The following is a 27,126-nucleotide window of genomic DNA, read 5'->3' on the forward strand; positions in this document are numbered from 1 at the left end:
AGATGAAAAGAGTTCAGGAGAAATGTGCTGAAATCAGTAATGGTATAAAAGTTTCCATCTGTAGTTAGCACATATCTATGGCATGGACCTGGGCTGTCAAATCAAAACCAAATGCTTTGAAAGGGAAGAAAGTAATATTACAATTGATTCTCTTCAATTATTTGCTGAGTTGTGACAGCCTTACAGAAACAAAACACAATAAAATGGTTATCTGGCTAATTGAGCCATCATAGTATAACTTAGCAGTTTGTTACCCTGGATTAAAATTAGATAGGTGACTTCTGTTTTGGTGAAGAGGATAAAGATTTTATCCAAGCTAAAGAAAACTAATCTATTGATAAAGTAAAATCTATAGTTGTGTAAGTCTGAGGCTGTTTCCATTTCAAATGAGATTTTCAAACTGTAAGACAAGCACATCTCATTCTATGAAGAAACAGAAACAGAGCAGAGTTTGTCTGTGTGTGTGTGTGTGTGTGTGTGTGTGTGTGTGTGTTTCCAGAACTTGCTTTTCAATGAATTATATTGGAAGTAATTAACCAAAACCGTTATTTCTTTCATTTTCTGTTTAAAACGAAAACCAAGGAAAAAAAGCTCCTCCAAAACCTTGATATCAGTGAAGAGTAAGGGTCTCAAAATAGGAAAGCTAAGTCTAGTTATTTAAACCAACAGTCCTTTCGCTTCAAAACAAGTAACTTTGATCTTCGTTTGTGTTGGGTGGAGGAGGAAGTCAAATATGGAGAATTTCTTTCTGTGTTGGGTGTGTTGTAGAAATTTGAAAGCTGCTGACCATTTGGTATTTACATTTGAACAACCACAATCAGCAAATTTTGATTTATGTGTTTTCTTAAAAGCATTTAAGAATTTGTTTTCTGTATTTCATTTACCAGATTAGACAGACCAGCTTTTCTGCAATGTGTGTATGTGTGTGTGTTTGTATGTCTGTATCTGTGTGTATCTGTATGTGTCTGTGTGTTCCAGAATTTGCTTTCTAGAATTATATTGGAGATAGTAAATTTAAATTACATACTCCATTTCTTTCATTTTCTATTTAAAACAAAAACAGAATCCTTGGTATCAGAGGATTGAGGGAGATTTTATGTGAATAAAGAACTATCAATGAGTTCAAAAGAATTTTTTACAATGTTTTTATTTTCAGCATTATAGTATTTAACAGTGTAATTAATAGGAAAGAGTCCTGTTGGATTCAAAGAACCATAAGACCTCAGTTCTAACCCTGGCTCCACTATCACTTAAGCTTTGGGTCTAGCTAGTCATTTAACTTCTCTGTTGCTTCCTCTTTAAAATTAGTAATTGATAAAATGCTCCTTCCCACACCAGTCTGGAGCCCATGGATAGATTGAGCTTTGTGATGCAGAGTTACAGTCAGAGTTTTACTACTGGAAGGAGCTTCAGAAACAACCATCTAGGCAAATTCCCTCCTTTTACAGAAGAGGAAACAGAAGCCTGGGAAAGTCGAAGGACTTGCCCAAGGTCACATAGGTAATAAATATACACACTGACATTCTAGCTGAGATTCCCTTACTCCAGCTTCACCTTGCTGACCTAATGCTTATATCTCATTTTATATGAGAATTGAGGTTTATATCTCTTAACTTCTGTCTAGGATGATTGCCATGAAACAATAGTTTTGAAAAATGTCTTCATATAAGTTTTGATTCTAAGAGCTTTATACTTTAAAAAAAGAAACACATTATATTTTAATTTCCTCAACTGAGGATGTAGTTTTGAGTGAAGATCCTTATAAATATAAAAGATATTAATATTTAAAAAATAATTATCTCTTCATAGGCACATAGAATAGCTTTTTCAGAACTATATTCATAGCTGCCAGTGTGGTTTTTGAAAAAGTAACTCATAATTATTTTCAAATGAGTCAGTAGTCTTAAATTATAAAGCAGCAAATAATCTTAAATTATGAACAAATCTTATGAGTTTTGAAGAGTAATGTTCAAAAACCAAAGTTTTCCTAAGATTCACGGAAGCTGCACCTGCCAGAAATGAGGGAGGTTCTTAAAATTCTCTCTGTTAATTTAATTTTTTTTGTTCCCTTTATTAAGTAGTTAGATCCTCTCAGAATTTCTAGTAAAAGTGGGGAAAACATCATGGCATCATTGGTTTATAGTTGGAAGGAACTTAAGAGGCTTTCTAGTCCAGCACCCTTATTATATAGAAGAAATAATTGGGAGATTTGCCCAAGATTACACAGATAAGTAATTAGCAATAGAATTCGAACCCAAATCTGGTTTCCACCAAAACATGCTGCCCCATATTAATTCCCAATCTATTGAGGCAGACAGGTGGCATAGTAGAGTGCTAGGCTTAGAGTCAAGAAGACTTGAGTTCAAATGCTGCACTTATTATCTGGCATGTCTCTTAACCTCTTCTAAAATGGAGATAATAGTGGCACCTTATATCACAGCATTGTTGTGGGAAGATTAAATGAGTTAACATTTCTACAAGCACTCTGGACACTAGAAAGTACTGCCCACTATTATTATATAATCTGTAGTATGTTATCTCTCCTCTAAAGATTTACAAAGTATATGTCATTCAAACAATGCTATTGAGGATGTATTTAGAGAGATAGCCTTCAAGAAAACTGTATCATGGGGCAGCTAGGATAGAGTGTCAGCCCAGGAGTCAGGGCAATATGAATTCAAATCTGGCCTCAGACACTTACTAGTTGGGTGACCCTGGGCAAGTCACTTAATCCTCTTTGCCTCAGTTCCTCATCTGTAAAATGAATTGGAGGAGAATTAGCTAACCATTCTGGTATCTTTGTCAAGAAAACCCAAGGGGGCAGCTAGGTGGTGTTGGGGGCGGCTAGGTGGCGTAGTGGATAAAGCACCGGCCTTGGAGTCAGGAGTACCTGAGTTCAAATCCGGTCTCAGACACTTAATAATTACCTAGCTGTGTGGCCTTGGGCAAGCCACTTAACCCCATTTGCCTTGCAAAAACCTAAAAAAAACAAACAAACCCCAAAATAGTGTCACTGAAAAACGAATCAGTTTATTTGCATTAATAACTATTTTACCATTTAACTAGCTGTTACAACTATCTGAACATCTAGTGTTACTAGACTACATATATATGTAATATGTGTGTAATATATACTATATACATAAAAGCATATTTCTTTCTTATGAAGTAAAATCTTTGATTTCTTGCTTCTAAAATCCCCTCCTTCTGTTTTTTTTTATAGTTATGCAGCCTTGATAGCTGATTGGCCTGTAGTGGTTCTGGGCTTGTGCACTGTGCTCATTGTAGTCTGTGCTCTGGTTGGAATATTGGTGCCCCATCTTCCTGACTTCTCTGACCCCTTGCTGGTAAGGAAAAATACCAATACAGCAGGGTTGTGCATAGCTCCCCTTCTTTGTTTATGGTCTTGTTAAGCATTGGAGACTTGACCTGTATTTTATCCTTTCATTTAATCTCATCTCTAAAAAAGGTTGGGAAATGTATTTCCTTTATTTATGAGTCTTAAGAGACCAAGGAACCTTAGTCGCCATTAAAAATAGAGTTCCTGCTTTTTGGTGTTGTATTCCAGCCAAAAGGCCATATTTATATCATGTGGGTAATGAATAGAAGTCCTTAATGGGGGGGGGGGTGTTGGCATAATATAAGAAACCTCATGGAAAAATCAGAATGTTTCATAAAGTTTTTATAAATCTATTGGGGCAAGGTGATTTTTTTTTTGTTTCTGAGAAAGCTATATCAATTTTAGTATGTTTAGCATTTGACAATCAAATTTTAATTTAAAAAGGATTTTTTGGAGGAAGAAGAGGAATGTATAATATTTAAACCAACAGGTTCAATTAATTTGCATTTAATTATAGAATATTTTAATATTTAATGACAACAATTAATTCTATTTCATCATCATTCAATTTATTCCAGGAAATAGTTTTGCTAAAGAATTTGTGAAGATTTAGAAAAATAAGCTCCTGATGAATGCATATGTTTCATATGAGGCATGCAAAAGATTCCCAGTAATCCTCAAATACTGTCATGTAAATGCAGTCCATCATTTTTCCATAGATCATTTTATTCTGTAAAGCATTTCACCTTTCTCAGTCAATGTAAAGAATAACTCTGCTTTCTAAAGAAAACTCTGTATCACTCTGACATGAAATTTCCCAAGATGTTATTAAAGCTATACTTAACCTGAAATGAAATACACTAATGAAGATTTATACTGTTTTGCCTTAAGGGTTTTGAACCAAGAGGGACTGCCATAGGCCAGAGACTGGTCACATGGAATAACATGGTGAAAAATACAGGATACAGAGCAACACTAGCAAATTATCCTTTTAAATATGCAGAGGAGCAAGTCAAAAGGTAATAGTTTCATATTCCCATGACTTTCAGGCTCATACTTTCCTAAAGGTAGCATTCCTTTAGGCCTTACCCAGTAGTGTGGTTTAATAGAAAAATCTTAGGAAGCTTGACTTTCCTGCTTCCTTGCCCTATTGACCATAGGCAAGTCATTTAATCTTTGGAACCTCAGATATCTGATATGTAAAATGAAAACCATTATACTTATGGTAATAATACCTCACAAAATTATTATAAGCAAAGCCTCTGAAAATGGTAAATTTCAGTTATTTTATAAAATAATTGTGAAAATAAATTGCCATAATAATAATCATCATCATCATCATCATCATCAAGAATAAAGGCTAATTTTGAAATTTAGAAGCTTACTATATTTTGCTTCAGAGTTTTATAAGTGATGTTGTATTCTAACATTTTCTCTTAGGATTTGCTTTTTTTTTTCCTTTCTTAAGAGATAAGGCAATAAGATATAGGTTTCTTTTTAAGTAATCCTGGTGTTTAGAAGACCAATAATAAGCTTCTGTTCCGTTCCGTAGATCTATCAAAGCAAATTTCAAATAGATGTGGTTATTTAAAGATAAAAGTTTTTGCTTCTATTCCAGCCATCGTGACGACAGACGGTCAGACAATCATTATGAAAGAGAAAAGAGACAAGCTGAATGGAATTTCCACAAAGACAGCTTTTTCTGTGATATTCCAAGTGAGTCTCATAGTGTATGAACAGCAAGCCACTTGGCAGTTTCCTAGTTTTAATTATGCCTGTACTCATCAATCTTAAACCAATATGAGTGAGGGGTTTAGCCATCAAATACTGCCTCTATATTCCTGTTATGCTTGAGGTGGCTTTTAACTTAATTAATACTTCATATTTCAGTATTTGAATCAGTCATATTCTAACTGATTAAAAATGTACCCAGTCATAGTGCCTGGCACATGATAAACCTTTAATAAGTATTTGTTAATTAATCTCCCAAGGAAGATATAAATCTAATACAGTTCTTTACCTTATTGTCAGATGTTTTTCAGTATTTAATGTCTATTTTTAATGTCTATTTCCAAGACTTTTTTTCACAGATTTGTTAACTCAATACATTATTTTGAATTTGAAAATAATCCACTGATTTTCCATGAGAACAGATTTTTTTTCAGATTTTGTAAATAAATAAGAATATATTGACTATATTGAATATATTTTATATGGTTAGCATATTATACAAACTTAAATAATCTAGTATAAAGTTTTTATTTCCTTAGCACCTTCCCCATGAGATGTGAAGACCAACTGTATCCTCCCTTTTGATTACTCTGACATCAAGTTTTGTAAGCATTCATTAAGCAGGAAGTGTGAGAGAAAGATGGAGGGAGGGAGGGAGGGAGGGAGGGAGAGAGAGAGAGAGAGAGAGAGAGAGAGAGAGAGAGAGAGAGAGAGAGAGAGAGAGAGAGAGAGAGAAAGGGAGGGAGGGAGGGAGGGAGGGGTAGGTAGGTATATGTAACACACTTGAAAAGTTTTACCCATTTTTTTGAAGCATATATAAATTCATCCTTATGGGTACTGCCCTAATCCATATCACAACCCATCAGAAATACCTTAGATAGATAGTCTTTATAAATTGTTTTACTGAAAAAGTTCATTTACCTGAGAGTCAGCCTTCTGGTAATAAGTCTCTCTGAATTTAACCATGTTCTTCTTAAAGAATTGAACTGTAATTGAAGCTTTTGCATATTGATGGGTTCTTCCAGAATTTAATCTTTGATAACCCAGACCTACTTCCAAACTATGTTGGAACATCAGAGTGGGAACTTTTTACATAGCATTGTAATAAATGTGCACATATTTAATTGATTAATTAGAATGATTAATTACAAACTGTTTTGTCTCATTGAATTTTTCATAAATTAACATTTGACAATGAAACTTTTCTTATATTTCTTTGAAATATTTCTAAAATATACTTTTTCCTTCTTTATATCAATATGTATATATCAGTATAATAAATCTCATGGAATCTTATGTATCTTTCTCATAGTTTCATTCATTGACTGGTTAAATATGTGTATATACATTTGAAAAGGTTAAAAAAATTGCTTTGCCTACAAAAGCAAAATGAGGACAACATGGTTATCCAACTAAAAAGCTTGAATCTTTTTTGTGAGGATATTATTTGGTCATATATTTATATCTATATATGAATTATACATGTATAATATTTTTAGTAAGGGAAACAATTTAAACTGGAAAACCATGGGTTAATTTTGTACAATGATTATACATATTTTCATATATTTCAGTAAAAACAAGGACACCAAGATATAGCTATAATATACATAATTGAGAAATATCCTTATAATGAATTTTATATACATATGAATATATAATTTATATTTAAATATAGCATATAACCAAATAATTTCTACCCATCCTACATATCTGTTTATATTATATATACATATTATATCTCTGAGTATATTTATGAATATGTTTGTGTGCAAATATGCAGATATATAATGATTTGTACTGCCTCCAAGATATATCCTAGAAGTTTATGTTCCTAATTTTTCTTGGGTTTTATTGACTTTTTTTACCTCACAAAAGTACAGTACCTAAAAAATCCATGTGCTAAAGGACAAATAATATCCTCATAGGGAAGAGACAAGTTCATTAATTGTTTTCTTTATTCTTCTGTAGTTAAATCAGTTCTTTAAACTTCTTAATTAACAGAATCTACTTGGATTATGGTTATTACTGGTCATAAATAAATTAAAATGTCAGAATTTGGATAAGTTTTATTCCCCTACTTGAAAGCTAAACTTCTTATAGCATATGTTAATAATACTTCTGATTCAGATATGATTGCTAGTTTTTAGGTTCCCACTCTGACCCCTTTTGTTGTTGTTATTGTTAACAAATGTCTTTTAGTTACCTGCTACGCAACAATCCCTATAATAAAGTCTAGCAAAACTAAGATACTAAGTTAGAAAATAGTAATATGTGAGTTTGCTAATTATCCTTCATTTTCCAGCTTATGTGGGTTGTCTTTATTTTATATAAAGTTAATGTTAATTATCTTATTTGGCTCTTATTAAAACCAGTGCTGTGTTAGTGAATGATATGTCAATGAGATTTAAATGTCATCTTCTTAAAAACTAAATTTTTCTAGATATTTAAACTGACCATTTTCTTCTAGTTGATTTTAAATGTTACCATCTTCCATTTAGAATCATGGGTGGGAATGTTCTTGTAATTTTTTTCTTGATGTTCCCAAGTGTAATATCCTTTGATTTAATGCTCCATTACTGTGTGATGCCATGAAATTGGAAAATAGAGTTTTCAATTAATTTCCATCTAAAAGTTCCTTCAGCTTTGCTACCTAATTGCAAAGAAATTAGACTTTTTTTCAAATTAATTGGAGAGTTTTTTGAACAATCTACACATGCATTGAAAAAGTGATTGGAATGAAATTGGATTTTTTTTCAATCTACAGTTTTTGATGTGGTTGAAATTCTCATACAACTTAAAAATCTTGCTTTCCTTAAATACATTTTTTTGGAAAGAAAAGTGTCATTATTGTGCATAATCTTTGGTTTTTCCATTTACTGTACCTATGCTTTACAAAAAGAGATGAATAACTCAAACTTTTTTCTTTTCCTGTCATCAGGTGACCGATATTCCAGAGTGGTATTTACCTCTACTGAAGGAGAGACTTTATGGAACTTACATGCAATTAAATCAATGTGCAGTGTGGATAATTTGAGGGTAGGTAAAATAAAATCTTATTAACACAGATTGTTATATATTTGAAATTCCTTGTACTGCTGACCCTAATGTCTAATAAGATGAAAGTACTTAAATGGCTTACCTACTGTGGTCTAAACACTAGCAGGCCAGCACTGGCTCACTAACAGCTTTGCATTCTTTCTGATCCAGGATCAAAGTGTCTCTGTATTCATCCACCTTCAAAAACTTATTATCTCTTCTTTTAAGCAACAACAAAAGCAATAACAAAAAAAAAAAATCCTCCCTTTTTACCAACTCATTCTTTTGATGGATCAATTTTATTCTTTCACAGCATATTTCCTTCCAAGATAATAACCTGTGGTTAAAATTTTTTTTAAACTTTTGTTGATTTTTTCTTTCATTTTTCTCTGGAAAAAGGAATTGGTTTTCTTCATTGTTCTCAATATTCCCCCCCCCCAAGGCAGTTTGTCAACATCTTAATATTACTGTTAAGTGTTAGACTCTCTTGGAATCAATAGATTATTTAGGCTTGTGACCTCAAAGGGAAATTTAGGGTGTAGGTTGGGAAATGGGGAACATCAAAGGACATAGAGTTTCGATATAAATGGCCAAAGTAATCCAATCCAGATTGTGCTGAGCTTGCAGTTGTTGTTCCTTTGGCAAGCAGAAGGGTGCTAGTACAAGATACTTCCTCTCTGACTTTATCTTCCTTAGAGCCAAAAAGACAACAACAATTGAAAGCATAAAGTCAACTTCAGGGATTGGAATAATTGCTAGTTTCATTATTCAGAAGCATTTTATTCAGAAGTAATTTTTTTCTGATGAAAATTGTTGTCTGATGTCAACTAATAAATATTATAATATACAATGTCTGAATAGAAAATGAATTCATTATATTCATTTTGTAATTCTAAACTCTTGAGTTATTAGTTGGGAAAAAATAGTTTGCTCTTAGATAAGACATTAATGAAGTTGTTACCCTATAATGGGACTTATTTGGTAGAATTTAAATGCTGAAAGGGACCTTAAGCAATGACCTAATTCAATCCATTAGTTTACAAAAAAAGACTGAAATACAGTTAAGTGATCTGCCTCAAGTCATGCAGCCAGTTAGAAATAGGACTTTGTCCAGAACTATTAGAGGCTGCAAAGTAGTTAGAGTGTTGGGCCTAAAGTCAAGAAGATTTTTCTTCCTGAGTTCAAATCTAGCCTCAGACACTTACTACCTGTGTGACCCTGGACAAGTCACTTAATACTGTTTCTCTCAGTTCCACATCTGTAAAATGAACTAGAGAAGGAAATGGCAAACCACTCCCATATCTTTGCCAAGAAAACCCTATATGTAGTCACAAAGAGTCAGATTCAACTAAATCAATGGACAACTACACTAACAACCAGATCTATTTCTGATCCATGGCATTTATTCATGATTTTCTATGAAGAGCATCTGCTATCTATTCAACTTGGAGCAGAATAATCCTACAGCCCATCTTAATATTAAACATAGCCATTGATTAGTATTTGGATGTTCTCATTGCTCCTTTTCTATATTCACTCATTCTTACAGAGAATATTAGAACATGTTACATTTGGTATCATATGCACGTGATGACAGTTCACTGGAAAGGATTCCACAAACAGTGAAAAACCCAGCTTTATTCTTCTTCTGTCCCACCTCTTATGAATCTGGTTCATTTGGACACTGGGTTCCTATGTTGTTTCTTTGTTCTGTTGTTCTGGTTGCCCCCTTAGAAGAAATAAAACATTGAATTCAATAAACAAAGATGTCCTTTTCATCTTATGATTGCCAGAGAAATTGGCTCCACCAATAAAAATTGAGAGCTCTTGTGAAAGTAAAAGAATTCTCTACAAGCCCTGGAGTTGAAATAGCTCTGGAGTTATTTCATAAACCTGCAAAATTCACAGATTAAAACAAAGGACTAGATGAGGTGCCTGAGGGAAAGAGTACAAGGAAAGCAGCCAGAAAACCTGACTAGACTGAGACCCTGGCCATGGAGAGGAGATCTTAAGCTTGAGAACATGCTGAACAACAAAATTTTAGGTGAGACTGCCTGAGAGTAAGGGAGTAAGGAATAGAGACCATAGTTCTCCAGCAGCCTTAGGGACCCTAATTCTCATTCTCTATAGTATAGCACCTGGTTCCAAGTACTCTCCAATATGCACACCACAGTGATGGCCCTCCAAAGAGTGGCCAAGACAGTACTCATTGTACTTGGGGCAGGCATGGATGCACTTAGTCTTTCCTATCCCAAAGGCATGTCTTTTAAATCCAACATGTCATTTCCTGTGGCTTAAGATGATTGTTGTCTGTGTAATCTAGTATCCAGCTTGACCCACCAGTGAGAGAATAGCCAAAGTCAAAGTGAAAGTCAAGAGGAAGTGTTTTAACAGTACAGAGGTTAAAAGGATTAGTAAGATTACAGGATTTTATAGTGGAAAAAAGATTACAAAATTTGTTTTCAATTACAATATTTCCTATGCCCATAATTCTCAACATCACTATCACTGTAACACTTTAATTGAATACCCTCCCTAAAGTTATTTTGTATCTCAACATCTGAAATAAGAAATAGAGTTCTTTGTAAGTGTTAATCTGAGAATAGGTTTTCTAATTTGGCCACTAAGTGGCCATAAATATACCTCACATCATCTCTTATCTCTCATCTCCCCTTCATTTACTGAAAAAAGTTGTTCTCAAGGAAGATGATAATTGGAAAAAAAAAACACCATTATCTTCCTTGAGTTCTCTACAGTTTCTGAAACCATATTAAAAATTCTTTTAGTTTCAGAGACACTACATTTCTCTTGCTTCTTTTCCTACCTTTCTAATGATTTATTCTTGTTTACTTCACTGGCTCCCCATCTTCTTCCCAATGGTTTTGCCCACCTACGTGGGGGTTTCCCAAGATTCTATCCTGGCCTATCTTCTTCTCTTCTTCTACCTTCAGTTTCTTGGCAAAGTCTGGAGGAAGTCCCATTTAGCCTGGTCTGCTGGAAATGATGGATTTGGAAACAGAAAAAAAAATCTGAATTTATAACCTGATTTCAAGTCACTTGAAACTACTTAAGTTACTTAACAGCTTTATTGTGATGAAAGCACTTTGACAACCTCTGTAAACTATTTAAATGTGAGCCTTTATCTCATTCATTCCTGCAAATATAAATTACCAACTCTGTACTCAAATCTATATACTGCAAGTCCTGTTGTTTCTTGAGTCAGAATAGCATCTCCATCTTCCTGTAATAATCTCCATCTGCTTATCCCACCAGTGTCTCAAACAACATATTCAAAACCAAACTCACCTTCCTTCCCCAAAACTTTACTAATTCTATTTATAGCACTACATTTTTCCATGTCTCATGATTTGTCACCAACTGTGGCCCCTCTCTCACACTTTTCACATCTAGTCAATTATCAAACCCATTATCTTCTACTTTTGAGAATTCTCACTTGTATTCTTCTTTAGTCCTGTCATTACCTCTCAAACCAAGATCCTCACCCCAAGCCATCTGTCTGGATTAGTGAAATTACCTCCTTCCCACCTCCATTTTCTTCGTATATTACTTCTAGAGTAAAGGTATAATTGCAAAATTCTGTGTCATTGTTCTGCTCAAAATTCCTCAGTGATTCTCCATTATTTTCCAACTAAAGTTCATATTCTTCCTCTTGGTATTCAAAGTCTTCTCTATTCTATTAACACCTTGCTCTTACAGCTTCATTTTGAATTACTCTCTTCCACTCAATAAAAATTTAGCCAAATTGGATCATTCTCTAACCTTTAAACAAACCCTTCTTCATTCTTTTGCCTTCTTGCCTTTCAGTTTTCTGTATCTGAGATGCCCTCCTTTTCCCTCCAGACCTTTTGAACTTCTACCCATCCTTTAACCTTCATTTAGTCTTGAGGAAAAAGACTATGGCCTATGAGCACTCAGCACAATGTAACCTAACGAATAAATGTTTGTTATTGTGTTTGTGTTAAAAAAAAAAGATATTATTTTACTAGGTAAACAAGGTTAAATGCTAACTTTACCAATTTTCAAATGTCTTTTTTCTAATGTCCCGTTATACTGTTGTTTACATTCTGATCTCAGATTCTTTGATCAATGCCAGAGTAGTAGGCCTTTTTTTCATAAAGGACATGCATGTCTGAAAAATAGAATATAGCTAGCAGAATCAGATTTCAGATGGTGATAATGATTAATACCTTCTTGTCCCCTACTACCAGGCCCCAAGAAGCTCAGCCTTTTTTTGCTTGTTGATCATAAATATGGGATGAGAAGACATTTGAATGCCTATGAGTATTTAGCAGGACTTTTTTCTTTATTTTCTTTATCCTCCTTCAAATCTTAGTAATTGTACTTATGCACTTAATTATTATCAAGTATCAAGTTGGATATGATGCTTGTAAAATTATAGAGAGTGGAATAGTTTAATTGCTAGTTGTTTGACTCTGGGGAATGTCTGGTAATCAATGTAATATCTTGATGGGAACAGATGTTTTATTTGTTGCCTGTCTGCATTTGTGGCACATTTAGTCCAACTCCAGCAGATTCCATTTAAATTACATGCTAGTTGTATCTGTAATGCAGACAGACATTGATTTCCACAATGAATAGCTTCTCTGTTTCACAATCCATCTCAGTGAGAATGCCCATTTTCTGAGACACTTTGAAAATGAGTTTCATTTGATGGCCTCCACCTCTTCTTTGATACCCTAAAGAGGATACTGGCTGGATGCATTTTAGTTACCAATGTGGTTTTTTGCCTGACCTTTATTTTAATTAGGAGGGTATTGCCTCCCTTTACTTATTTTGGGGGGCATTTTAGAGACTGTAGTTCTAGGTAATGAAATGATTAAGCGGGTTGAGACCTTCTGTTCCAGAACCAGTTATTAGATTGTTTACAAATCAGGGAGGAGCAAGAGGTATCTGTCTTGAAGAACCTCAAACACATAATTTCCTAACCATGACCAGAGGAAGATTGGTGGCAAGTAAATAATTACAATCCTGATTTTGTCTTTTCTCCCTTGATTTGTCTTGAACTGTTCAGGGAAATACAGGCCAGAGAAGTTTATATGGTTCCAGTTCCTTCTTAGGATTGCCAATCAGAACACCATGTCAGAGATGCTATTGAAAGAGTAAGAATTAAGCCTAGAAATCCCTTACAACCCTTTGTGACTTTAGTTTGTGTGTGTTAAGGGCAAAACTATCAGTTCCAGCTCAAGTGTCACACTTGCATGATTTTATGGACAAGTTTTAGAAATATCATTTTTGTTAACCTTAGCTAAAACTGCCCTGTGAAGAAGTGCCTTTGGCTAGTTATTTCTTCCTACACAGAACCCATGATCAGTAGCTAAACTTTCTTCCCTTTATTCTTAATCTCTCTTTTTAAATGCTTCCATACTGTCTTATGACCTATACCAGCTGCCACATCTAAAAGTCAAGATACCATATGAAATTCTATTTCATTCTTTTCATATCCTCTTCTTCCTCACCCCCCAATTTGAAGTCAACTCCACCCCTGCTACTATCTAACTAGGGAAGCTTTCTTGAGCATGTTATGACCACATAAACCAAATGGCTTCCCTAAAATATCCTATTTTTGAATGACTTAGAATTAAAAAGTCTTGGTATTCCTAACATGAATTACAAGAAGTCATTTGTACTAACCACATTTTTATTTTTATAAGCTTCAAAGATTTTAAAATTATTCTTTTGAATGTCTTCCCAATATATAGTTCTAGCCTATAAAGATAGATCCGTTTGCCAAGCATATTGTATGTCTCCCCTAACCCAAAAAACTATGCAGTTTTCTTTCACCTTTCTTTTTAGTAACAAAATGTCAACAGAGATGACCTTACCAGTGAATAATCTAAATGATTAATTTTTAGCTTCCTATGTAAAGAGATGTATCCAGATTAGGTAGTTCAAAAATTCTGATATTTTCTAAACTGGAAGAAACCCTATCTGTTGGGGCTTTCAAAGGCTATTTTACTAAAGAATACATGCCAGCCACACCTACCTCTAAATATGAGGCCTGGAGCCATAGTGGATTACTAGCATTCATTTGGAATAGCCAAAATCAGATTAGTATTTGGTCTATGTTTATCACATCAGGTTTTTCAACTCTTTTGTCAAACAAAATACTATTATTCAGAAAGGTTATTCAAGGTTGGAATACTGTTCTTATTTTCCAAATTTGTGCTGGCAACCTGACTACTTTTACCTCTAGTATTGGTTATTTTTAGCAACTAATTGTAGATTCCTTATAATTCAAAGTGGGCTGCAAAATGGGATAAAAAATCATCTTTTCTCAACTTAAAACTGATTATCAGGCTCTGATCGTCCTTTAACTTCCCAGTTCTCTGGAGTGATCCTAGGGGATGCATGTTATTTCCTTTAGGTTGAATTTGGATGATTGCCATGAAAAATAGGCATATCCTTTTTCAAGGCTTCCTTTTTTTAAGAGGTAGCTCAGTTTTTTCTGAGTTGGCATGTATGGATGTTTTTATCTGGAAACAATCAAACATGAATTATCCTGTTTTTGAGGAATACCAGACTATTATACTTCAGGGTTTCTAAGGATCTATGAACTCATTTTTGTGGATACCCCCTTCAATGGCACACATCACCACCCATCTGCATTTTCTCATCTTGTAATATGAACTTTTAGCCACATATTCCCATAACTGCTCAATAGAAGAGACATACTAGATACCTTTCTCCAACCCACTTCCATTTTCTATTGCACATGTCTTTCATTATATCTTTGATACTATTTCTTGCACACAAGTCATGTGTAATATTCTTTAGCCTGTTTATACTGTCAGAATATCTTTCCATTGCCCTTTGAGTTACCTACAATTTTGAGTCTTTGGAGATTTTGATGGTCTATGATTGACAGCTATATAGCAACACTGGGATAAATATTCATATTCAAAAGATTAAGTTTTTATTTTAGTTAGCAGACTGAAGTCATTGAAAACCCTGTATAATTTTCCAGATGAATAGGCTTTTGAATCCTTTTTAAGAGTTTTTATTGATATTTTTTGTTTTTTATATCACTGTATTATTCTAGGTATCTCCTTTATCCCTCTCCCAGATAGACATCCCATATGACAAATAGTATTTTTTTTAATGGAGGAAAAAAGAATCAGCATTACTCATACATATACTGAAAAAGTCTAAAAACATATGGTGTCTGACATTTGTGGACCTCCTACCTCAATGAAGGGATAGGTTGAGGGTATTTTCTCATATCTCTTCTTTTGAGACTTGCTTGGGCTTTTTTTTTTTTTACATTTGCTTTTGATTTTTTGGTGTATTGTTGTTCTTTCCATTTTACATGTATGTATGTGTGTGTATATATATATATATATATATATATATATATACATATATATATTTGGATATGTTGTTTTCTTCATTTTATATCAGTCATACTTATGTATTCATCACACACATAATTTCTGGTAAAATTCCATTACATCAATACACCACAATTTATTTAGTCAAACCTTAATTAATAGACATTTACTATGTTTCCAGTTCTTAGCTATCATAAAATATGTTGCTATAAATACCATTTCACATTAACAACAATATAAACAGGTCCATACTTCCACAATCCCTCCAACATTGACTGTTGCCGTTTTTTGTTATTTTTGTCAATTTTCAAGATGTGAGGTGAAACCTTAAAATTGTTTTGATTTGCATTTCTCTTATTATTAGTTATTTGAAACATTCTTTATGTGGTTGTGAATACTTTGCAATTTTTTTAGAACTGTTCATATTCTTTGATCATTTATCTATTGAGAAATGGTTATTAATCAGATAACTAGCTAGCTAGCTAGATATATAGTGATATGAAAACATATACACACACACACACACACACACACACACACACACATATATATATCTTGGATACCAAATTTTTATCAGAAAAATTTGATAAAGATTTTTTTTCCCCATTCAAATACTTCCTTTCTTATCCTAGTTGCATTAATATTGTCTGTATGGAAACTTTTCAGTTTCAAGTAATCAAAGTTATCTGCTTTATCTTTTCTAATTGTCTCTGTCCTTTGTCTAGTTAAGAATGCATATCCTTCAATTGGGGAATGGTTTAACAAACTGTGGTATATGTATGTCATGGAACACTATTGTTCTATTAGAAACTGGGAGGGATGGGAATTCAGGGAAGCCTGGAAAGATTTGCATGAACTAATGCTGAGTGAGATGAGCAGAACCAGCAAAACATTGTACACCCTAACAGCAACATGGGGGTGATGAACAACCCTGATGGACTTGCTCATCCCTTTAGTGCAACAACCAGGGACAATTTTGAGCTATCTGCAATGGAGAATACCATCTGTATCCAGAGAAAGACTTTGAACAAAGACCAAAGACTATTACCATCAAATTAAGGGAAAAAAGTGTTATATTATTATGTAATTTTACTATCTCATACTTTATTTTTCTTCCTTAAGGATATGATTTCTCTGTCATCACATTCAGTTGAGATCAATGTATAACATGGAACCAATAAACAGTAACAGAATGCCATCTGTGGGTAGGTGGGAGAGGGAAGCAAGAATGGGGGGAAAATTGCAAAACTCAAAATAAATAAAATCTTTCTTAAAAAAAAAATAGGGATGGCTAAGTGGCGTAGTGGATAAAGCACCAGCCTTGGAGTCAGGAGTACCTAGGTTCAAATCTGGTCTCAGACACTTAATAATTACCTAGCTGTGTGGCCTTGGGCAAGCCACTTAACCTCATTTGCCTTGCAAAACCCTAATAAATATATATATATATAGATATATATAGATAGATAGATAGATAGATATATATAGATAGATAGATAGATATAGATAGATAGATAGATAGATAGATGTTTAAATAAATAAAAAAAGAATGCATCCCTTAACCATAGTTTTGAGAGGTATATGATCTACTTCTCTTCTAATTTTTTTCATAGTATGATCTTTAATGTTAAGGTCACATATCCATTTAGAATGTGTCATGGAGTATGGTGTAAGCTCTTGGTCTAAGGAAGCCTAATTTCTCTCAGACTACTTTCCAGTTATCCTAGCAGATTTTATCAGTTCAAATTTTTTTTCCCCAGATAGTTTTTGTTTTCCTTTGGGTTTCATTATTTTTGAATCTCTCTTGTCTAACCTCTTCTAGTGATCAATTTTTCTAATCTTTAACCAAAGTCAGATGTTTTTGAGGACCACAACTTTATAATATCATTTTAGGTGCAGAAGGGATCTCACTTTTGTCCTACTTTTTTTTTTATCATTTCCCTTGATATTTTTCCATATGAATTTTGTTATTATTTTACCAAGTTCTATAATGCAAACTTAACTTTTTATTAAATTACAGCATTTGAATCTTGACATGTTAGGGATCATCTTTCATTACCTGTGATAGATCTTGTAGAAAACCAAGAATTATACAGTTATGGATAGCATGGTTCCTTGAATCCAGTTCTCTGACTCTCAAGTCATGTTCTTTTCATTATATATCACAATGCTCCCTTGCCTTTAAAAAAAATCTTACTAAGAATGGTACTTAAATCTAAATTTATATGGTATAAAGCCAAATTATTGAAGATGAGATAGCCTCATTCAAATTTTGATTCATATTTTTGGAGGATGTAATTTGAGGTACTTACTGCTGTTTGTTTGTTTTTAATTTCTCTCTTTACAGATCAGATCCCATTCCCAGTTTGGTGATCTCTGCCAGAGGGCCACAGCTGCTTCCTGTTGCCCCAGCTGGACCCTGGGAAACTACATCGCTATACTTAACAATAGGTCATCCTGTCAAAAAATTGTGGAGAGAGATGTTTCCCATACCTTGAAGCTGCTTCGAACCTGTGCCAAGCACTACTACAATGGCACCCTGAGGCCAGACTGCTGGGACATAGTGTCCCGGAGGAAGGACCAGCTCAAGTGTACCAGTGTGCCTCGGAAATGTACCAAGTACAATGCCGTTTACCAGATCCTCCACTACCTGGTAGACAAAGACTTTCTGAGCCCAAAGACAATTGACTATATGGTGCCAGCCTTAAAGTATAGTATGCTCTTCTCACCTACTGAAAAAGGAGAAAGCATGATGAACATTTACCTAGACAACTTTGAGAACTGGAACTCTTCAGATGGTGTGACCACTATCACAGGAATAGAGTTTGGTATCAAACACAGTTTGTTTCAGGATTATCTTTTAATGGATACCGTGTATCCAGCCATTGCCATCGTGATTGTCCTCTTAGTCATGTGCATTTACACCAAGTCCATATTTATCACTCTGATGACTATGTTTGCCATAATTAGTTCTCTGATTGTATCCTATTTTCTTTATCGAGTAGTGTTTAACTTTGAGTTTTTCCCCTTCATGAATCTTACTGCACTCATCATTTTGGTTGGGATTGGAGCAGATGACGCTTTTGTACTTTGCGATGTTTGGAATTACACCAAATTTGACAAGCCCCATGCTGAAACTTCTGAGACGGTGAGCATCACGCTGCAGCATGCAGCACTCTCCATGTTTGTTACCAGCTTCACCACGGCAGCTGCTTTTTACGCTAATTATGTCAGCAACATCACCGCCATCCGGTGCTTTGGAGTTTATGCTGGGACTGCCATTCTAGTGAACTATGTCCTCATGGTCACTTGGCTGCCAGCCGTCGTCGTGCTTCATGAGCGCTATCTGCTCAATATATTCACTTGCTTCAAGAAGCCTCAGCAGCAGATGTACAGCGACAAAAGCTGCTGGACAGCCACTGTTTGCCAGAAGTGCCACAAAGTACTTTTTGCCATTTCAGAAGCCTCTCGGATTTTCTTTGAAAAAGTGTTGCCATGCATTGTCATCAAGTTCCGATACGTGTGGCTCTTCTGGTTTGTGGCCTTAACTGTAGGTGGAGCATATATCGTATGTATTAATCCAAAGATGAAGCTGCCCTCTCTCGAGCTGTCCGAATTCCAGGTGTTCAGGTCCTCTCACCCATTCGAACGCTATGATGCGGAGTACAAGAAGCTCTTCATGTTTGAGCGTGTTCACCATGGCGAGGAGCTGCACATGCCCATCACGGTCATCTGGGGTGTGTCCCCTGAAGACAATGGAAATCCACTCAACCCCCACAGCAAAGGGAAGTTGAAACTGGATACCAGTTTCAACATTACCAGTCCTGCTTCCCAGCTTTGGATTTTGCACTTCTGCCAGAAGCTGAGGAATCAGACTTTCTTTTATCAGACTGATGAGCAAGATTTCACCAGCTGCTTCATCGAGACATTCAAGCAGTGGATGGAGAACCAGGACTGTGATGAGCCTGCCCTGTACCCATGCTGCAGCCACTGGAGCTTTCCTTACAAGCAGGACATTTTTGAATTGTGTATCAAGAGAGCAATCATGGAGCTGGAAAGAAGCACAGGGTACCATCTGGACAGCAAGACCCCAGGGCCAAGGTTTGACATCAATGACACCATCAGGGCTGTGGTGTTAGAGTTCCAGAGCACATATCTCTTCACGTTGGCCTATGAAAAGATGCATCAGTTCTATAAAGAGGTAGACTCATGGATTTCCAATGAGCTTAATTCTGCTCCTGAAGGTCTTAGTAATGGTTGGTTTGTCAGCAACTTGGAATTCTATGATCTCCAAGATAGTCTCTCGGATGGCACACTCATCGCCATGGGTCTTTCAGTGGCCGTTGCATTTAGTGTAATGCTCCTTACAACTTGGAACATAATAATAAGCCTTTACGCAATTGTTTCAATAGCCGGAACGATATTTGTCACTGTGGGCTCCCTGGTTCTCTTGGGCTGGGAATTGAATGTCCTAGAATCTGTCACGATTTCAGTAGCCGTTGGTCTGTCAGTTGACTTTGCTGTTCACTATGGGGTTGCTTACCGCTTGGCACCAGACCCTGACCGTGAAGGAAAGGTGATCTTCTCATTGAGTCGCATGGGCTCTGCCATCGCAATGGCAGCCCTGACCACCTTTGTTGCTGGTGCCATGATGATGCCCTCCACAGTTTTAGCCTATACACAGCTTGGCACTTTTATGATGCTTATCATGTGCATCAGTTGGGCTTTTGCAACCTTCTTTTTCCAATGCATGTGCCGGTGTCTTGGACCCCAAGGCACCTTTGGCCAGATCCCTTTACCTAAAAAGTTTCAATGCAGTGCCTTCTCTCATGCTTTGTCTCCAAGTCCAGGCAACAAGGGGTCTAATAAAGCGCATACCATGAATACATATCATTTGGATCCCAGAGGTCAAAAGTCTGAGCTAGAACATGAATTTTATGAGTTAGAACCTCTGGCATCCCATAACTGTAACACCTCAGAGAAGACCACATATGAAGAAACCCACATTTGCTCTGAATTTTTCAATGGCCAAGCAAAGAACCTGGGTGTGCCTGTCCATGCAGCCTACAACAGTGAACTCAACAAGAGCACCACAAATGGTCCCAGTTCGGCTTTGTTGCAGTCATCTGTGGAGCATCATACCATGTGCCAGCTCTTCTCTCTGAACAGAAGGTGCAGCTGCCCCCATGCCTATAAGCATTTGAGATACAATCCTCATTCGTGCCAGCAGCTGGGTGATAGTTTGTGCTTCCAGTGTGCTCCTGCAGCAGGAAACTTTGTACAGGTCCAGAATAGCATGGCACCCCCGAATACTGGGCAGCAGGTGCCTGAAGGGTTTGTGCATCCCATTCAACATATTCACCACTGCCCCTGCTTACAAGGAAGAATAAAACAACCTGTAATGCAGAATTCTCTGCCAAGAAATTTTTTTCTCCATTCAGTTCAACACATTCAGTCCCAAGAGAAAATCAGCAGTGCCAATGCTCATAGTCTTCAGAGCATTGAAGAGAACTTGAGGACTCTTCCAAAGACAGTGGACTCCTCATCATTTATCTGCAGAAGCACAGGCTCCATCACAAAGTCATGTTGTGATCCTGAGAACACCGTGTTACCAAACCAAAGGGAACTCTGTCAGAACAGAGACACTTGTGACCTAGTAGGGAATTCTGAGGTCAGTGGAAATGAACGCAAGAGCATTTGCTCAGTGAATCAGACTGAGAAAACTGAGATTAAAGGAGACCCAAGTTCCCCACAGACTGGTCTGATTGTAAACTCGGAACATTTAAACCAAAATGAACCCAAACTTATATTTAACAGTTTAAGGAGAGAGAGTGGTTATGTATCTCACCCTAGCACTTCCCAATGTTGTGGCAGAGTTGTCAAGGTGAAGTGCCATTCTGGGGACTATCAGATGCCAAACATTGAAGCCAATGTGCCTGCTGTATTAACACACTCAGAACTTTCCAGTGAAAGTTTAATAAAAACACTATAATAAATATTAAGTTGAGAAAATGTCTCCATCTTTCTTTGAAGTGGAATCTAAGAATGGGCCCCGAAAACACAGAAATGAACATTCTAGGTTTGATTATCACTGAGACATGGAACCAAATGGAAACCTCATTGAACCAAAAAGCAAAATCTTATAGATATGGGGTGGAGTTTTGTTGTTTTTTCTTTTTTTTGAGAGTTTATTTTTGTGTTCATTTTTTTCCATTTCATATTATGACTGTTATAAAATTATTTCTGATAAAGTAGTTTTTACAATTTGTAGCCAGGGATAAAAGAGAAATGTCCTATCTACCATTTTCACCCAGAATGCAAGGGCCTCTCTTTCCTCAGGGATTCTAGATTCCATAGTTTCTGTTCTATTAGCCAGTCATGTTTTCCAGTTCAGATCCTGAACTTTTGTTTAAAATCAACATCAGTTGAGCAAAGGAAGTTTTCTCCTATCTTTGCACAAAGGTATGAGTGACTTTGGTTTTAATAGTCAATTTAGAGATGTTCCCAAAAGTAATTCCACAATTCCTTTTGGAACTGATCAATGGGAAAACACTATATTATTGTTGAAGCCATAGTCAAAGATTAATAGATAATCTCAGCTACTCAAGGGAGGCAAGAAAAGGAAGATCCAGAGAATATTACCATATTCAATACAAGTTTGAGTTCAAATTGATATCTTCTCAGTGTTAGCTGGCATCCATATTTGACTTTCTCATTTGGTTATTAAATTGATTGGCAAAGAAACCACAAATAATATTAAATTGATCCATCATTTCAACACCAGAAAGATAGTATGTCTAATCAGTCAAAGAACATTAGTGAAAAATTTTGTGTTGGAAGGTTTACTCATCCAAACCAGTATTAAACTACACAAGAGGAATAAAAGATTGATGCAGGTCCACTGGCACTTATTTTCATCATTTTAAAATGTATATTGAGTCTCTGAAGTATCCTTGTGTGGGTATTTCATTCTCTTGAAAGGTCCATTTTTATCTTCTGTGCCTGAGAAGATTTTTCCAGTGACTTGTTTCTTTTGTTATTTGATACAGTGTTTGATGACATTGTGAACATTGTTCTATTATACTGCAAGCATCTAGAATTGTTCTCTTTCTTGCCAAGAAATGTGAAGCGAGGTTTCAGGCAGCATTTTAATTGACACTAGCATATCTAATGTTGGATCAGTGTATAGGAATTGAGCTGTTGGAGCCTGCCTCCTGGGTAATAGTTCAAACAACACATCATAGAACAGGATGTCATCTGATACTTAGTGCATTATAACCTCATACAGGGAGACAGATCTTAGCCGCCTTCTATTTTCTTGTATGTATTTTGTTTTGTTTTGTTTTTTTTGCTTTTTAAATGAAAGACTTGGGTATCAAGTTGAATTCTCTGATCTTTGGAATACTTCCCACAAAGAGTTTATTTTTTAACAAGCATAATATCAATAATTCCACTAGAATGCATACAAATTAGTCGTGCCCATCATACCTATCCCTGAAACCAACTTATGGTGAGTCAAAACTAATAAGAATAGAGAGTAGGCAACACAGTTCTGATGGTAGATTTTTCTCTCTGACACATCTTATTCTAATGAATAAAACTTCATGGACACTCAGCATTTCTATTGCTCTTTTGTTTCTATTGACCTGGATATTTTTAAAACAAAGTTAAAAAATCAATGGTTCTTCTATTATACTACATAGTCAGCATATTAATTATTACTTGATTTTATTTTTCCTAACTTCCTAAATTGAAAAGAATGTGGGAGGCATCCATATGTGGATGTTAAGGTAGGCTATGGTGTTTGGACCCCAAGTACAACTTAAAAAATTTGGTTTTCATTGTCCACATATCATACCTCTCTCTTTAGTCTTTCAGAGGATTTGAGAGACTGAACCAGTGGAAGAAAAATTATTTAAATAGTCAAGTATAATTTTCATCTTACCACTTATCTGTGGTGTGACCTTGAATATGTCATTTAATCTTTTGGTCATTTTTTCCCCCTCATACAATGGCCATATGAACTATTTTCTCTTTCCCTCCAGGACTCTTTTATAAGCCTATGTTGGTTGATGCCTAGAAAGCTTTTTTGAACTCAATTTGTGTGTGGGGCCACACAGAGATAAGGCATCATTATTTCCAGTTCAGTGGCCCTAAGGAATTAAGATTTGTCTTCTAGGAGTGACTTGACCAGCAGATGAATGGTTACATTGCATTTTGGAAGGAGTGCCCTTTTTCTTCCTGATAAAACTATGCTTGTCACTTGGGAGGTATCTGATTTGGGAAAATATTTAAATACTGTTTGTCTTCCTAAAAGCAGAGAGATGGGAAGTCTCTCTGTAGAAGACAAGCCAGAAGTCTTGCATGCATCGCTCATTTAAACCCTTTCAGATCTCTGCTAAATAGCATGTCATATTTACCTAAACTGGCTTTTCCTTTGGTGAGTATGACCATGTTACCAAACTAGTTCTCTATTATTTTCTGCCAAGCCACTTAACTTAATTTCTACTTGGTTGAACAAATGGATTATTCTGAAAGCAATGAGCTTTCTTCCCCAAAGATGATGGGAAGAATAGCTGTATTGTTTAAAGGTAAGCTACACGTCTTCATATGTGTCTGTTCATTTCCTGTATGTAATTACTGTAAAAACACATACTTAAAGACAGAGCCATTAAGACTATGCTAAGCTGCTATTAAATATTATTTCCAATAATCTGTCATGCCTAGGCCTCAGTCATTACAACTTTTTTTAAATGAATAATCTGAATAGCAGTTCTATAAATATAAGTGGTATGAAAAGAAGATAGGAAACATTCCTAGTGGACATTGTTCCAAATGTAAACCAGCTCTTATGTTCTGTCTGCATTAAATACCTAAATTTTCTGTTTTTTTTCAAGGGAAATGGGAAAACTCAGGCTGTTAATTTAGCTAAATTAGTTGAATTTAACAAAGGCAATTAGTTTGAAATGGAAACATGAACTTGAGTTTATGCCCAGAATTGAATCTAAAGGCTCAATTTTAAATGCTTTCACAAATAATCATATATATGGAAATTTGGTAAGTCCACAGGGACTTATTTCAATTGTATTCAAAATGTATGGCAGTACTATTACTCATTCAGATTATCTGCTTAAGACTTCTTCACCTTTTTGTAAAATGTTTTTAGTTGGCATTCAAACTTTATTATCAGTGATTTTTGAGTCAAGCCAGAATATTGCTTGTCCTGGCCACTTCTTGTTCTAGAGGACTTGGTATTTAGGGTAGTACAGCTTTGGAATCACTGCTGGGGGAAGAGGTGCAGAAGGGTTTCCCATGGTCCCACTCACTGCCCATTCCAAAATTCCAAATCTTTCAAGTCAGAGTACATGTTCCCAGAAATAAGTAGGACCCAGATATATCTGCCTGCTCCAAAGGTTGGCCACTGCTATTCATTGTCATTCAACAACGAAGTATCTATTGATGCCTGCTAAGTATAAGATACTGCTAGACCCTAAGAATGCAAAAATTGAAATAATGTAATTGCTAACAATAGAGAGCTTAGAATCATTCTATTAGAGAAATGAAGCCTGTATTCAATTAACCATAATATTATTTATACTATGATCAATGCATAGGGGAGAAATCAAATGTGGCAAAAAGGTATATAGTAAATAGGATGTGAGGAGAGAGAAAAAAGATTGTTTTGTGAGACTGGGCCTAGATAGGGCTTAAAGGAATAGAAACATTTCAGTGAAAGGAATTCCAAGTAAGAACTCAGGGAATATAAAAATCTTTGGGATTTGCATTTATATGCTCAGCATATACACTTTGCTACACATATTTAACTCAACAATGATTAAGAACCTACCATATGCATAAAACTGCTAGATAGTGAAAAAAAATGCAAAGCATAGAGTCTCTTCTATAGAGTTTACAGTTTTGTAAGGGGATAAAACATATACAGGAGTTGCAATTAATAAAACATCAGTAGCAGAAGACTGCTAGGCTCCGTTAATATTTCTGTTATCTGTCTCATGTTTATGCTTTTTTAATGGCCTCAGCCCCTCAAAAGAGTGATTTAAAAAAATCCTGGGTAATGAAACTAAAAACAAGCATTAGCATTATAATAATCACTTCTGCAGGTCCAAATAAACCATACTGTTACCAAGTGTATAGTTACTAAAAATAAAGATGGTATTCTACTAGTTTACTGATTATTGATGAATATTATATAGGTGTCCTTTTTAAAGTTTGTCAGAATTATGACCATCTTTCCTTAAGTAAATCTGGTCAAACAGAATGAAATCTTTAACAAGAAGACAATGCCCAAGGGTGAGCCGTGTCTGGTTTTCTCAGGGCCTTGAGATGCTACTTTTAGATAGAATTCTGACCTTGTATTTTTCCTTTTGATCAGGAGTGTGGGGGAAGTGGGATGACCTGTAAGGAATCTTCCATTGAAAAATAATAATATAAAGAGCTCTAGGATCTCTGAGCCCAGTTTAGTTATCCTATTTAAAAAAGTACAAAGAGAAGAGATAGGAATTCAGTTCAATAGATATTTATAAAACTATTCATAAGGTTCCAGTGCTCTTCCCTTGAGTACAGAATGCAAAATTAACTACAACAGGGCTTTCTACCTTCAAAGATCTTGCATTCTAATACAAGTAAAATAAGACTTGTACACAAATAGCTACAGTATATAATGTAGTGTAAAAGTACATGAGTGCTATGGAGAGCCACCAGGAGAGCCACCATTCACTTTCCTCTCAGATTTCAGTAATAGCTTTTAATTGGTCTCCCCATCACAATTCTCTGCCTTTTTTAATTTGTTTCCCATTCAGCTGCCAAGCTAGTTTTCCTAAAATAGATCTGTCTACATCATTTTCTCCTCAATAAACTCCAGTGAATCCCTGTTTCTTTGAGGATCAAATACAAAATTTTCTGGTTGGCATTTAAAGTTTTTCCGAACTTGATCTTTTCCTAACTTTTTCCATCTTCTTACAATTCATTCCTCTCCATGTACTCTACAGTCCATCTGCATACATACATACATACATGCTACATTTTCTTTGTCCATGTATTTGTACTGGCTGTCTCCCATGCCTGGAAGACTCTTTCTCCTCATCTCTGACTTGGCTTCCCTGGCTTCAAGACTCAGCTCAGATAATATCTGCTGCAAGAGACATTCCAAGTCTCTTTCCTTTAAGATTGCCTTCCATTTTTTACTTTCTCTACTTGGTACACTTCTAACTTCATTCATGCTGTTTCTACCTTGAGAATGGAAGCACCTTGAGAGTAGGGTCCATGCTTTTGAGGCTTGTCATGTGACATGTTTGTTATAAATAATTGTCAACGGATAAAAGGAAACCCCATGCTACTTTACATTCAGTTTTGTGAGGTTGTGTGGGATGAATGCTAGTTAAAAAAATTTCAGAGATCTTTCAAAGAATGAAGAGAAAGTTTTATTCATTTCTCAAGAAATAGGCCCCAATCAATTACAGAGACTGAGGCAAAGGGAAAGACTCCAAGGGTCACAAATATCTTAACGCGATTGCACCACACACACACACACACAAACACAGACCCATCCTCATTAATGAGGAATGTGGTCTTCACAATCTAAATGCATAAATTAATCTAAGGGAAAAAAGTATATAATTCAAACAGAAA

The 27,126-nt window shown here is 35.4% G+C and overlaps 1 protein-coding gene across 26 annotated transcripts in view; it reads left to right on the plus strand.

Moving 5' to 3' along the window:
* Positions 1-26,807, plus strand: part of DISP1 (dispatched RND transporter family member 1) — a 242,376-nt gene extending 215,569 nt beyond the window's left edge. For all 26 annotated transcript variants that reach the window (XM_074222762.1, XM_074222737.1, XM_074222748.1 and 23 more), the window contains 5 exons: positions 3,224-3,347; positions 4,232-4,359; positions 4,959-5,056; positions 8,013-8,110; positions 17,825-26,807. In XM_074222762.1, coding sequence (XP_074078863.1) covers positions 3,224-3,347; positions 4,232-4,359; positions 4,959-5,056; positions 8,013-8,110; positions 17,825-21,469 — 4,093 coding nt within the window. In that variant the 3' untranslated portion in view covers positions 21,470-26,807. The remainder of the gene's footprint in view (positions 1-3,223; positions 3,348-4,231; positions 4,360-4,958; positions 5,057-8,012; positions 8,111-17,824) is intronic.
* The last annotated feature ends 319 nt before the right edge of the window (positions 26,808-27,126 follow it).

The sequence above is a fragment of the Macrotis lagotis genome, chromosome 2 (assembly GCF_037893015.1).
Source record: "Macrotis lagotis isolate mMagLag1 chromosome 2, bilby.v1.9.chrom.fasta, whole genome shotgun sequence".
Classification (NCBI taxonomy): Eukaryota; Metazoa; Chordata; class Mammalia; order Peramelemorphia; family Peramelidae; genus Macrotis; species Macrotis lagotis.